At 37.7% G+C, this 12,282-nt stretch overlaps 1 protein-coding gene across 4 annotated transcripts in view; it reads left to right on the top strand.

Annotated features, from left to right (window-relative positions):
* The window catches only part of ARHGAP20 (Rho GTPase activating protein 20), a 150,875-nt gene that overhangs the window by 124,858 nt on the left and 13,735 nt on the right, over positions 1-12,282 (top strand). For all 4 annotated transcript variants that reach the window (XM_067750973.1, XM_067750972.1, XM_067750974.1 and 1 more), the window contains 2 exons: positions 10,311-10,489; positions 11,880-12,041. In XM_067750973.1, coding sequence (XP_067607074.1) covers positions 10,311-10,489; positions 11,880-12,041 — 341 coding nt within the window. The remainder of the gene's footprint in view (positions 1-10,310; positions 10,490-11,879; positions 12,042-12,282) is intronic.

Raw genomic sequence — 12,282 nt, 5'->3', positions numbered from 1 at the left:
TAATATATCATTCTACAAGCATATAATTTTAATTGAGCATATTCCTCTCTTTGGAGGCGTTTGTAAAATTTTGTTAGATTCCTCCTTTGATATTTACCTTTTGGCATGTCGTTTCATTGCAAATTAATCACTTCCAATTGAAGGTTAGGTGGAAGTTAAAGGATTTTGGAATATGGAAATTTCTTTTTGCACAGTTCAGTTGCACAAATGATTTTGAAACATAGAAAATTCCTTTCACTTGCATTAAGGTTGGTAAATACTGCTGGAACTGTAGTTTGAGCCCAGGAAATACATCTGCTATAAGTTTTTATGGAAATGGAGATCTCGCTTCTTGTTTTAACTTTAGACAGGAGGAGAAGGGTAAAAGTAGCTTGACATTACTTGTCCATTAAATGTCTTAAATGTCAGATTAGTGTTTTCGTTTTCTTCAGATAATTACCCAGAAATGGAAATGCTGCATCCTATGGTTGTACTATTTTTAGTTTTTTGAGGAACCTCCATACTGTTTTCCATAGTGGCTGCACCAAATTACATTCCCATCAACAGTGCACATGAGGTTTCCCTTTCTCCACATCTTCACCAACACTTGTCATTTTTTGTCATTTTGATAATAGCCATTCTAACAGGTGTGAGTTGATATCTCATTGTGGTTTTGATTTGCATTTCCCTAATGATTAGTGATGTTGAGAATCTTTTCAAATGCCTATTGGCCATCTGCATTTCCTCTTTGGAAAAATGTCTTTTCAGGTCCTCTGCCCATTTTTTTAATCAGGTTGTTTGGTTTTTGGCTATTGATTTGTATGAGTTCTTTATATATTTTGGATGTTAACCCCTTATCAGATACATGATTTGCAAATATTTTCCCCCGTTCAGTAAATTGATTTTCTATTTTGTTGATGGGTTCCTTTGCTATGCAGGGGCTTTTTAGTTTGATGTAGTCTTTTGTTTATTTTTGCTTTTGTTGCCTTTGTTTTTGGTGTAAAATCCAAAAAATCATTGCCAAGACCAGTGGCAAGTAGCTTACTCTCATGTTTCCTTCTAGGAGTTTTATAATTTCAGTTCTTACATTCAAGTCTTGATCCATTTTGAGTTAATTTTTTTGTATGTGTGGTCCAGTTACATGTTTTGCATGTTGCTGTCCAGTTTTCCCAATACCACTTATTGAAGAAACTATACTCTCCTCATTGTATGTTCTTGGCTCCTTTGTCATAAATTAATTGACCATAAGTGCATGTGTTTATTTCTGGGCTCTCTATTCTGTTCCATTGATCTGTGTATCTGTTTTTATGCCAATATCATACTGTTTTGATCACTATAGCTTTATAATATAGTTTGAAATTAGGAAGCATGATGCCTCCAGCTTTGTTCTTCCTTCTCAAGATCACTTTGTCTGTTTGGGGTCTTTTGTGGTTCTATACAAATTTTAGAATTGTTCTATTACTGTGAAAACTGCCATTGGAATTTTGATAGGGATTGCACTGAGTCTGTCGACTGCTTTGGATAGTATGGAGATCTTAACAATATTAATTCTCCCAATCCATGAGCATGGAATGTCTTTCCATTTATTTGTGTCTTCTTCAATTTTTTTCATCAGTGCCTTATAGTTTTCAGTGAACAGGTCTTTCAGCTTCTTGGTTAAATTTATTCCTAGGTATTTTATTCTTTTTGGTGTAATTATAAATGGGCTTATTTTCTTAAATTCTCTTTCTGATAGTTTGTTATCAGTGTATAGAAACACAACAGATATCTATATATTGATCTTATATCTTGCAAATTGACTGAATTCATTTAGCAGTTCTAAAAGTTTTTGGTGAAGTCTTTAGAGTTTTCTGTATATAGTATTATGTCATCTGCAAATAGTGACAGTTTTACTTTTTCCTTTCCAATTTGGATACATTTTATTTCTTTTTCTTGCCTACTTGTTTTGGCTAGGACTTCCAATACTATGTTGAATAAAAATGGTGAGAGTGGGCATCCTTGTCTTGTTTCTGATCTTAGAGGAAAAGCTTTTGACTTTTCACCATTGAGTATGATGTTAGCTGTCATATATGACCTTTATTATGTTGGGTTACATTTCCTCTATTCCCACTGTCTTGAGAGTTTTTAATCATAAATGAATGTTGAATTTTGTTAAGTGTTTTCTTTATCTATTGAAATGATCATATGATTTTTATCTTCTTTTTTGTCATTGCAGTGTATCATGTTGATTGATTTGCAGAATATGAACCATCCTTGTATCTCTAGAATAAATCCAACTTGATCATGACATATGATTCTTTTAATGTATTGTTGAATTCAGTTTGATGATGTTCTGTTGAGAATTTTTGCCTATATGTTCATCAGAGATACTGGCCTATAATTTTCTTTTCTTGTGGTTTCCTTGTCTGGTTTGGTATCAGAGTAATGCTGACCTTGTAAAATGACTTTGGAATCTGTTTTTTGGAAGACTTCGAGAAGCATTGGTATTAATTCTTCTTTGAATGTTTGGTAGAATTTACCAGTGAAGCTGTCAGGTCCTGGACTTTTGTTTATAGGGAGTTTATAAATTACTGATTCAGTCTCCCTATCAATAATCAATCTGTTCAGATTTTCTGTGGCTTCATATTCAGTCTTGGAAGTTTGTATGTTTCTAAGAATTTATCCATTTCTTCTAGGTTGTCCAATTTGTTGGCATATAATTGTTCGTAGTAGTCTCTTATGATCCTGTATATTTCTGTGGTATCAGTTGTAACATCTCTTTTATTTCTGATTTTATTTATTTTAGCTCTTTCTTATTGAGTCTGGCTAAAGGTTTATCAATTTTGTTCATTTTTTCAAAGAACCAGCTCTTAGTTTCATTGATCTCTTCTACTGTCTTTTAGTCTCTATTTCATTTACTGGTGCTCTAATATTTGTTATTTCCTTCCTTCTAGTAACTTTGGCTTAGTTTGTTCTTTTAGTTCCTTGAGATGTAAAGTTAAGTTGTGTACTTGAGTTTTTTTGTTTCTTGAAGTAGGCATTTATTGATATGAACTTCTCTCTTAGAACTTCTGCTGCATCCATAAGTTTTGTATATAATATTTTCATTTGTCTCAAGGTATTTTTCTATTTCACTTTTGATTCTTTCATTGACCCATAGGTTGTTAACGGTAGCATGTTGTTTAATCTCCACATATTTGTGAATATTCCAGTTTTCTCGTGTAATTGATTTCTAGTTTCATACCATTGTGGTTAGAAGAAATGTTTGATATGATTTCAGCCTTCTTAAATTTGTTAAGACTTGTTTTGTGGCCTAACATATGATCTATCCTGGAGAATGTTCCATGTGCATTTGAGAAAAATGTATGTTCTATTGCTTTTGGATGGAATGTTTTGCATGTGTGTATGTATACCTTAAGTTCATCTGATTTAACTTGTCATTTAAGGCCGATGTTTTCTTACTGTTTTCTGTCTGAATTATCTATCCATTTATGTAAATGGGTTATCAAAGTCCCCTACTATTATTTATTGCTGTTTATTTCTACCTTTAGGTCTGTTAACATTTGCTTTATATGTTTAGGTGCTCCTACATTGGGTGCATAAATATTTTCAAATGTTATATCCTGTTGTTGGATTGACATCATTATGTAATACCCTTCTTTGTCTGTTATTACAGTCTTTGTTTTAAAGTTTATTTTGTCTGATATAAATATAGCTACTCCAGCTTTCTTTTGGTTTCCATTTTCATGAAATATCTTTTCCCATCCTTTCATTTTCAGTCTGTGAATGTTCTTAGGTCTGAAGTGAGTCTCTTGTAGGCAGCATGTAGATGAGTCTTGTTTTTTTATCCTTTCAGTCCCTCTCTGTCTTTTGATTGGCGAAATTACTCCACTTATATTTAAAGTAATTATTGATAGATATGTTATTGCCATTTCTGTTGTTTTCTGGCTGTTTTGTGGTTCCTCTGTTCACTTCTTCTCCTCTTGCTTTCTTCCTTTGTGGTTTGATAACTTTAGTGATATGCTTAGGTTCCTTTGTTATTCTCTTTTGTGTATCTACTTTAGGTTTTTGCTTGTTGGTTACCATGAGGCTTACATGTAACAACTTATATTTGTAACATTATTTTTATGTTGATACCAACTTAAGTTTGAACACATTGTAAAGCTCTACATATTTATTCTCACCCCTCAACATTTTGTTTTCTGATGTCACATTTTACATCTTTTTATCTTGTCTACCCTTACTTAAATATTGTAGTTACAGTTATTTTTTTACTATTTCTGTCTTTTAACCTTCATATTAGCTTTATAAGTAATTAATTCACTACCTTTACCATATATTTATCTTTACCAGTGAGATTTATACTTTTATATATTATTAATTAGCACCCTTTCTTTTCAGCTTAAAAAAGTGCCTTTAACTTCTCTTATAAGGCCGGTTTAGTGGTGATGAACTCCTTTAGCTTTTGCTGGTCTGGAAACCTCTATCTCTCCTTCAATTCTGAATGATAACTTTGCTAGATAGAGTATTCTTGGTTGGAAATTTTTGTCTTTCAGCACTTGGAATATATTGTGCCATTTCCTTCTGACCTTTAACATTTCTGCTGAAAAATCTGCTGATAGTCTAATGGGGTTTCCCTTATACGTAATAAGTTGTTTTTCTCTTGTAGCTTTTAAGATTCTCTCCTTGTCTTTACCTTTTGACATTTTAATTATAATGTGTCTTAGTATAGATCTCTGGGTTCATCTATTTCGAACTGTCTGGGCTTCCTAGATCTGAATTTCTGTTTCCCCAAGTTAGAACACTTTTCAGCCATTATTTCTTCAAATAAGTTTTCTTCCCCTTTCTCTTTTTTCTTTTACTGGGACCCCTATAATGTGATGTTTAATACATTTGATGTTGTCCCATTTAAGCTATCTTCACTTTTTTTCATTCTTTTTGCTTCTCTGATTGGGTGAGTTTCTTTGCCCTGTCTCAGGTTCACTGATCATTTCCTCTGCCTCATCAATCTGTTGTTGACCCCTCCCCCTGGGTATTTTACAATTCAGGTATTCTTTAGTTCTGTGACTTCTGTTTGGAACTTTCTTATATTTTCTGTCTCTGTTGAAGTTCTCACTGTGTTCATCCATTCTTCTCCCAAGTTCAGTGAGCATTTTTATGACCATTGCTGGAAATTTTTATCAGGTAAATTACTTATCTCCACTTGGTTAACTTTTTTCCTGAGCTTTTATCTTGTTCTTTCATTTAGAACATATTTCTCTATTTCTTCATTTTGCTTGATTCTATATTGGTTTCTATGCATTACATGAAACAACCACCTCTTCCAGTCTTGAACCATTGTCCTTGTGTAAGAGATGAACCTTTTCATTCAACCCTGCCCTAGCTCTTGGTTTTCTCTCAACCCTTTGTAATTGTCCAAGCAGCCTATTTTATTTTTAATAGCTCCCAGTAGTTGAGGATGTACCAAGATTAGTCAGTGTCCCAAAGGGGAGAGAGCTCAGTCAGTACCTTTTATTCAGGCTGATTGGAAACCAGGTCCTCAGGCAGCAGCTTTTCAAGAATGAAAATATATGCAGTCCTCTAGGACTGCAAGCATAAGCATGCTGGCCCCCAGAGCCAAGCCATCTGGAGGTGTCCCCTGGCAGCAGTCACAAAAATTGGGACTCCAAGTGGGTGTATAAACTCCTTTCTGGGAGATACCACTGTTCTGTAGTCATGCATAGGGGAGTGAAAAGATGGTGTCCCCTGGGTACCTTCTTTGAGAGCACCTCCATAACCTCTAGGTGTGTGCCAAACCTGAAGCCTGCCCCCAGGGCTGAAGTTCCTGAATGAGCAAATTGGCCACTTTTACAAAAAGACTGGGGGTGTGTTTCAGTCTGCTGTCTGTGCAATATCCTAGGGATGGTAGTCTTCTAAGAACTGTCTCTATAATTGTTACAGTCCTGTGGGACCCAGGAATGCAAGCCCCCCTGGTCAGGTGATCAAGGGGCATTCCCTGGGTGACAGCTGCAAAAACTGTGTCACCAAATGTAAAAACCAGTGCACCAGACGTGTGTAGAGCCTCCCCTCCAGGAGATAGAGACACTCTGGAGCACAGCAGAGGGAAAGCACAAAAATGGTGCCCACTAGCTGAAGCGGGGCAGAGGGGGAGTACAAAGGTGGCATCCACTGAAAAAAGGAAAAGAAGAGAAAGAAAAAGAGGACGGGAGGAAAAGGAAAGAAAGAAGAAAAAGTAAAAGATGACACCCACCAGAAAGGGGGGGAAAAAGATGGTGCCTGCAGGCTTTAGCAGTACAGAGGAGAGTAGGAAGATAGTGTCCACCAGCCTCTGTCCTGGGGAGTATCCCAGCAGACCCCTGCCCCTTAGATCAATGCTTTAAAATTAGTAAATGAAACTCTTTCACATGAAGTCTGGGTGCTTTTCAAAGGGCTGCTTGTGGACTGAGCTCTGGGGTGGGTGAGCCTGGGCGTAAGCCCTTTAAGAACCCTCCCTCAGGGTTTCGCTGGTGGCGCAGTGGTTAAGAATCCACCTGCCAGTGCAGGGGACACAGGTTCAAGCCCTAGACCAGGAAGATCCCACATGCCACGGAGCAACTAAGCCCATGCACCACAACTACTGAGCCTGTGCTCTAGAGCCCACGCGCCACAACTACTGAGCCCGTGCACCTAGAGCCCATGCTCCACAACAAGAGAAGCCACTGCAGTGAGAAGCCCGTGCACAGCAGTAGCCCCCACTCTCCACAGCTAGAGAAAAGCCTGCACACAGCAACAAAGACCCAGTGCAGCCAAAAATAAAATAAATTTTAAAAATTTAAAAAAAGGAACCCTCCCTCAGTTCCACAAAGCCCCACATGTCTCATGGCATGAGACATGTTGGTCTTCAAAGTGAGATGTTTTGGGAGCTCATCCCTCAGATGCCAGATCTTAAAAGTTGGGGTGACCTGTGTGGGGTATGAACCCTTCACTCCTGGGGAAGCTCTGGGTTTTGAGTTTCTTCCTGACTATGGGCCATTGCACGAGGGGTGGGGTTTATGGTGAGATAGTGTCTCAGCCTTTTCTACCCACTTGGATGTAGTTTCCTTCTCATTTGCCCAATGTAACAGGATGTAGTTTCCTTCTCATTTGCCCAATGTAACAGGGTCTCTCCGCCAGTTTTGAGGGGTTATTCAGAGGAAATTGTTCCATATATAGCTGTAGATACAGTGTATCCATGGAAGGAGGTGAGTTCAAGATCTTCCTACATCACCATCTTGCTAAAATTTCTAATTAAGGGGTTTTTGTTGTGGTTATTTATTACTCTTTAATAATCTATAAGCACAAACTTTTAAGAATTACAATTTTTAATATTCAGTTCCATAATTTAAGCATGAAGAAACTCTAGCTTGAATCTTGCCAGAATTGTTTAGGAAAGCTGGATGTACATGAATTTCATTTGCTCTGCATTTACATCATCCTAATCTTTTTTATAACAATTGCATGTTTTTTCATCAGCCTTTGACATTTAGAAAGTAAGAGCTATGCATTAAAACCTCTGCAAGAAAGTAAACTTTAATGAAATTTTTTTTCTCTCAGTCCCAAAGGGAACATGAACTCTAAAATTGACTGTTGTATATAATAAAAGGCATGGCTGCAGCTGAAAGCATTTATAATAAAGTACAGAACTCAATTTCTACTTTATCCTCTGTCTACATTCATCAGATAGCTGGGTATATAACTTTATGATAGAGCATTCTTCCTAAGAAGTGTGTGAAAGCTAAAAAAATCAAATAAATCTGGTTTTGAAATAGTGAAACCAGATTAAATGTGAGGAAACCAGACTGAGTACAACTACTCAACATATATAAAGATACATATTAAACAAACATTTGCACAGATTGACATTGCTGGCCTACAGGAACCCCCTTCTGGGTTTAAGAATAAGGTTCAGTTTCCTTTTCTGTTTTTTAAAATGGTGGAGATTGGGAGTGTCAGGGCAGAAAGGAAGTGCTTTAGTTAAGCAGAGTCTGGTATTCCTTCCTGTCTGCATACTTCCTGAAGGCTGTTACACAGATGGAGAAAGGGTGTGGGGAGGAGGTCCTCTTTGTGGAGAGGAGATTGGTGTCTTAGCAGTTTTAATCAAGATTGCTATGACCTATACGCCCTGAGCAAAGTAGCACTTTTCATACACTATCCTATTTAATCCTCTCAATAAGGCTTTGAGGTGTAGATAATGTTCTCATTTTAAAATTGAAGAAAAAGGGTAAGTAACGTGCACAAATTAGTGTTTGAGCCAGGAGTCTAAGTGGGCTCCTGACTCCAGAACCAAAGACCTTTACACCTGGATGTATGCACATTAATGATGCACTGATTGTATCCTGAGGAAGCCAAGGGTGGATGATGGTCTGAAGGCTTTTCAGTAAAATGTTACTTATTTGATTATCCTCCCACGATTTGGCTTTTTTAGTATTTGGTTTAAGTTGGTTACGCTAAGGAAATAAACAGTATAAAACACTTGTTTGAAATGAGCATTTGACACTGCCGATCGTGTCCTCCCTGAAAAGATCATCTCCTTCATTGTTCCATTGTCAGGGAGTGCTGAGTAGCTGAACGTCATCTCTGGCATCTTGGTTGCATGTCAGGACCACACAGCTGAAGTGTATTGACTAATCCCATGCACTGTCCCTAGAGAAAATGGAGTCTAACCCTGTGTGGTCGCCACCTGGGAGTTATGGCCTTTCAAATCTCAGCGCTGTTAGCCTTAACTGCAAGTTGTTTTGAATCTGCCCCACACAGGTGCATGCTTCGGGCATCAGCCAGAGATTTGGGCAGGATTTATACACAATGTTTGGGGCTCCCACTATTCAGTTTTCTCCTTTCTGGGATTCGCTCCCCCCCCCTCACTTCCCAGCTGCTCTGGTTACCTCCATCTCTATTCTCTAGTTTTTTCAAGCCAGTAAGAGTGCAGATTTCTCTCCCAATTTTAGTCACCCCTACACCCTGGGGCCCGTCCTCTGGCTGAAAGCTGTAAAAATAGGAAACTTACCCAGTGCCATGCCATTCCCTTCTTCCAAGCATTAGACTTTTACCTCCACTGTCTCTCTTCTTTTGGTTACTCTTTAGTGCCTTCAGGTAGGCCTTTATATTTTTCTTTAATTTTGTCCAGAGTTTATAGTTGTTACCTGTGCGTATGTGTTGAGGGCCAGAGGACACACACGGCAGAAAGGTCCAAAAGGAACCTTAATGAGCTGTCTTTTTAAGTATCAGATTCTGTGCAAATCAATCAGTTTTCATGTTAAAATTAGATACAGCTGACATCAAAAATGTCTTAGAATTATGATCTCACAAAATCATGATTCACTGTTGACCTTTCTTACTTCTGCCTGTTTTGTTCATACTATCTTTACCACCTAAATGTCTCCTCAGTTCAATTACTGTTTGAGAATGATTTATTGAGTAGTTAACTTCACGCAAGTCGTGGTGCTAGATCCTCTACCTATTGAAATCGTGTTCATTCAAAATTCACATCAAATGCACATGACTCCAGGATCACTCCCTCACTCGTAATCGGTAGATAGATGTGCTTTATTGTTCTTCTGAATACCTTTGATGCTTTGTTCCCCCCTTATGACATTTTATTTATTAATATACTTGCTTTTCCCTCACCCCCCCATCACCAGCCTTGTTCCCCCATTAGATTGTAAACTTTACCATGGCAAGGGCAAGTCTCACTCATGTTTGTATCCATCCATGCTTCCTTAAACATGCTTTTTAAAGTCAGGAACCGAAAAGATACATGAAAGTCTTTGCAGTTAGAAAAAAGGCGGGGGAATATAGAACACTAGTTTCCTATATCTCTATCCTCAGTAGTAGAGTGGAACATCAGATAATAAAGCATTCTTGTTTCTAGAGAGCAACTTAATAGAGACAACTCTTCTTCCCCTAATTCTTCTTCTCCTTCCTCTTTGTTTACCTCCTCCTCTTCCTCCTTCCCCTTCTCCTCTCCTCTCTCCTTTTCTCCTTCTTCCTTTCTTTTTCTCACTATTTAATTGTGATCTAATTTAATCTTCAACTTTCTTTGTATGCTTAGTCTCCACTTCAAAATGGGATATGTGTTGGTATGAAACCCTTTTGCTTTAATTTGTTATAGTTCAGTAAGGGATCCCTTCTTTTACCTATGAAAATTTAGTGCCAGAACTTGACTAAATAGCACAGTGATGTCTCCAAGATAGTTAGGCGAATAACCCAAATGTTTAATTCTTCCTTAATTTATAAACTACTGCGCCATAGTAATGAACGAACTGTAAAATGAGAACTGTAGAAATAAGATTAAGTGAATTAAATTATTTTCCCTAATAATCTCACTTCTTGCTTAGATTCAGGTCAGAAGACATTTAAAAGGAGAAGATCCATCATAAACTGGGCCTTCTGGCGGGGCTCTAGCACTCACCTGGATAACTTGCCCATGTCACCAACATCTCCTGTGCCAGGACAGCTCTTTGGGGTTTCTCTGCCAAATATCTGTGAGAACGACAATCTGCCCAAAGCTGTCTTGGTAAGTCTCATTTTAGCCTGTAACACTAACAGGAAAGTAGGTTTAGGAAAGGAGAGGTCAGGGAGGTAAATCTATCCCCAGATGGAAAATTATAGACACCCATGGCTCTGGCTGAGAATCTTTATTATTACTTCAAAGAATAAAAATCTGATTAAGCTATTGCAGAGTCATAAGGCAGACATAATGGGGAGAGATGATCTAGTCTACTGGTTTCAGGGAAAAGCCACATAAACCTGCTCAGATAAATTAGAATCTGCTTTGTAGAAAGAGAATCCACATTAGCCCTCACATTCCTCCCACAGCCTTTCTTGAACCCTACATTGTTCAGAAAGTCTCATTTAATCACTTTAGCAACAGAGACCAAATCTTATATTTCTATACTAAATCTTATATTTGTATTCCAGGTGTTTAAGCATAAAGATACATCTGCTGGCATTTAATTATCTTTTGTATGTAGAAGAGATCAAATGAAAGCCACTGAGTATTATTGTCTCTGGTTAATATAGTAAATGATCACTGTTAAGCAACATTTATTGAGTGTCCACTATCCTCCAAGCACTATGCTAGATGCCTGGCACTTTTTTCCTGTATTGTGCATCTATTGTACTAGTCTAGCCACTTTATTGCTTATCCGTCACAACAGATTTAGAGGGTAGTTACCATCTTCATCATCATCATCATCACCATCATTCCTACTTTACAAATTAAAGGAAAAAAAACCCTCGAGTTTACCAAAGGTCACACAATAAATATGTGTCATAGCTAGGTTCCAGATCCCATGGGTTGCTCGTCTCCAACACCTATTCTCTTCCTACATGGCAAGCAGAGGACACACAGAAAGAAAGAAAGCAAAATGAAAGGTTGAACAGAATGGAATGGAATGGAATGAAGAAAACTTCCTGGAAGAGATGATTTTGGAGGCTGATTTTAAAAGAAGGAAGTAAATACAGGAAGTAGAATAAAATGTAAAGTCATATGAAAAGAAAGACAAGCAAGTGGAGAGTGAATTTGGCAAGAGCATTTCCATATTAGGGGAAAAGAGTCCGTATTAGAGAATAATGGGGAAAGAGTAGTTAGGGAGGAGAGAGACAAGTTAACAGGTACCTTGAAGTGACTGTTGGTTCACTGAAAAAAGACAGTCTCATTAAAGCAAGCGTTTAAAGTAAAGTGTTTTAGATGTTGAATATAGCAAGAATAAATAGGAGAAAGAGATTTAAAGATAGCAGAAAACAAATTGACTTTAAATCTCTAGGAGGCCATCTAGCCCCAATCCTTCAGGGCTTCCCCCTGTTATACCCTAGTCTCTGGCAGCTGGAGAGGGCAAATATATGTTCCCTTGCTTGTTATGCATGAGGCGCCATTTTGATTTTTTTTCCCTTGTTCCCCATAGGATATGCTTTTCTTTCTTAACCAAAAAGGACCCCTCACAAAAGGCATCTTCAGACAGTCGGCCAATGTGAAATCCTGCAGAGAGCTGAAAGAGAAACTGAATTCTGGAGCTGAAGTACAACTAGACTGTGAATCTATTTTCGTGATAGCATCTGTCTTAAAGGTAGGGAGAGTTCTCCCTTCATCCGCCCCACAGCATAGCTCTGGAGAAAGACAACTGGTTTCTCTCACTATAACATTATCCCCATCTGCAAAGGACCATAATAGAATTAGAATCTTAAAAAGTGTTAAATAACACTTCACAATGTCACATGGGCATTTAAAAGCCACTGCTAATGATATGGTATGTCAGATAGGCTTTTTAAAATTTTTTCATCCCACAGCACTCTCCTCATCTTCACATC

This window comes from Pseudorca crassidens, chromosome 9 (assembly GCF_039906515.1).
Source record: "Pseudorca crassidens isolate mPseCra1 chromosome 9, mPseCra1.hap1, whole genome shotgun sequence".
Lineage (NCBI taxonomy): Eukaryota > Metazoa > Chordata > Mammalia > Artiodactyla > Delphinidae > Pseudorca > Pseudorca crassidens.
Note: the sequence above shows the minus strand (reverse complement) of the source record. Positions and strands in the feature narration are given on the sequence as shown.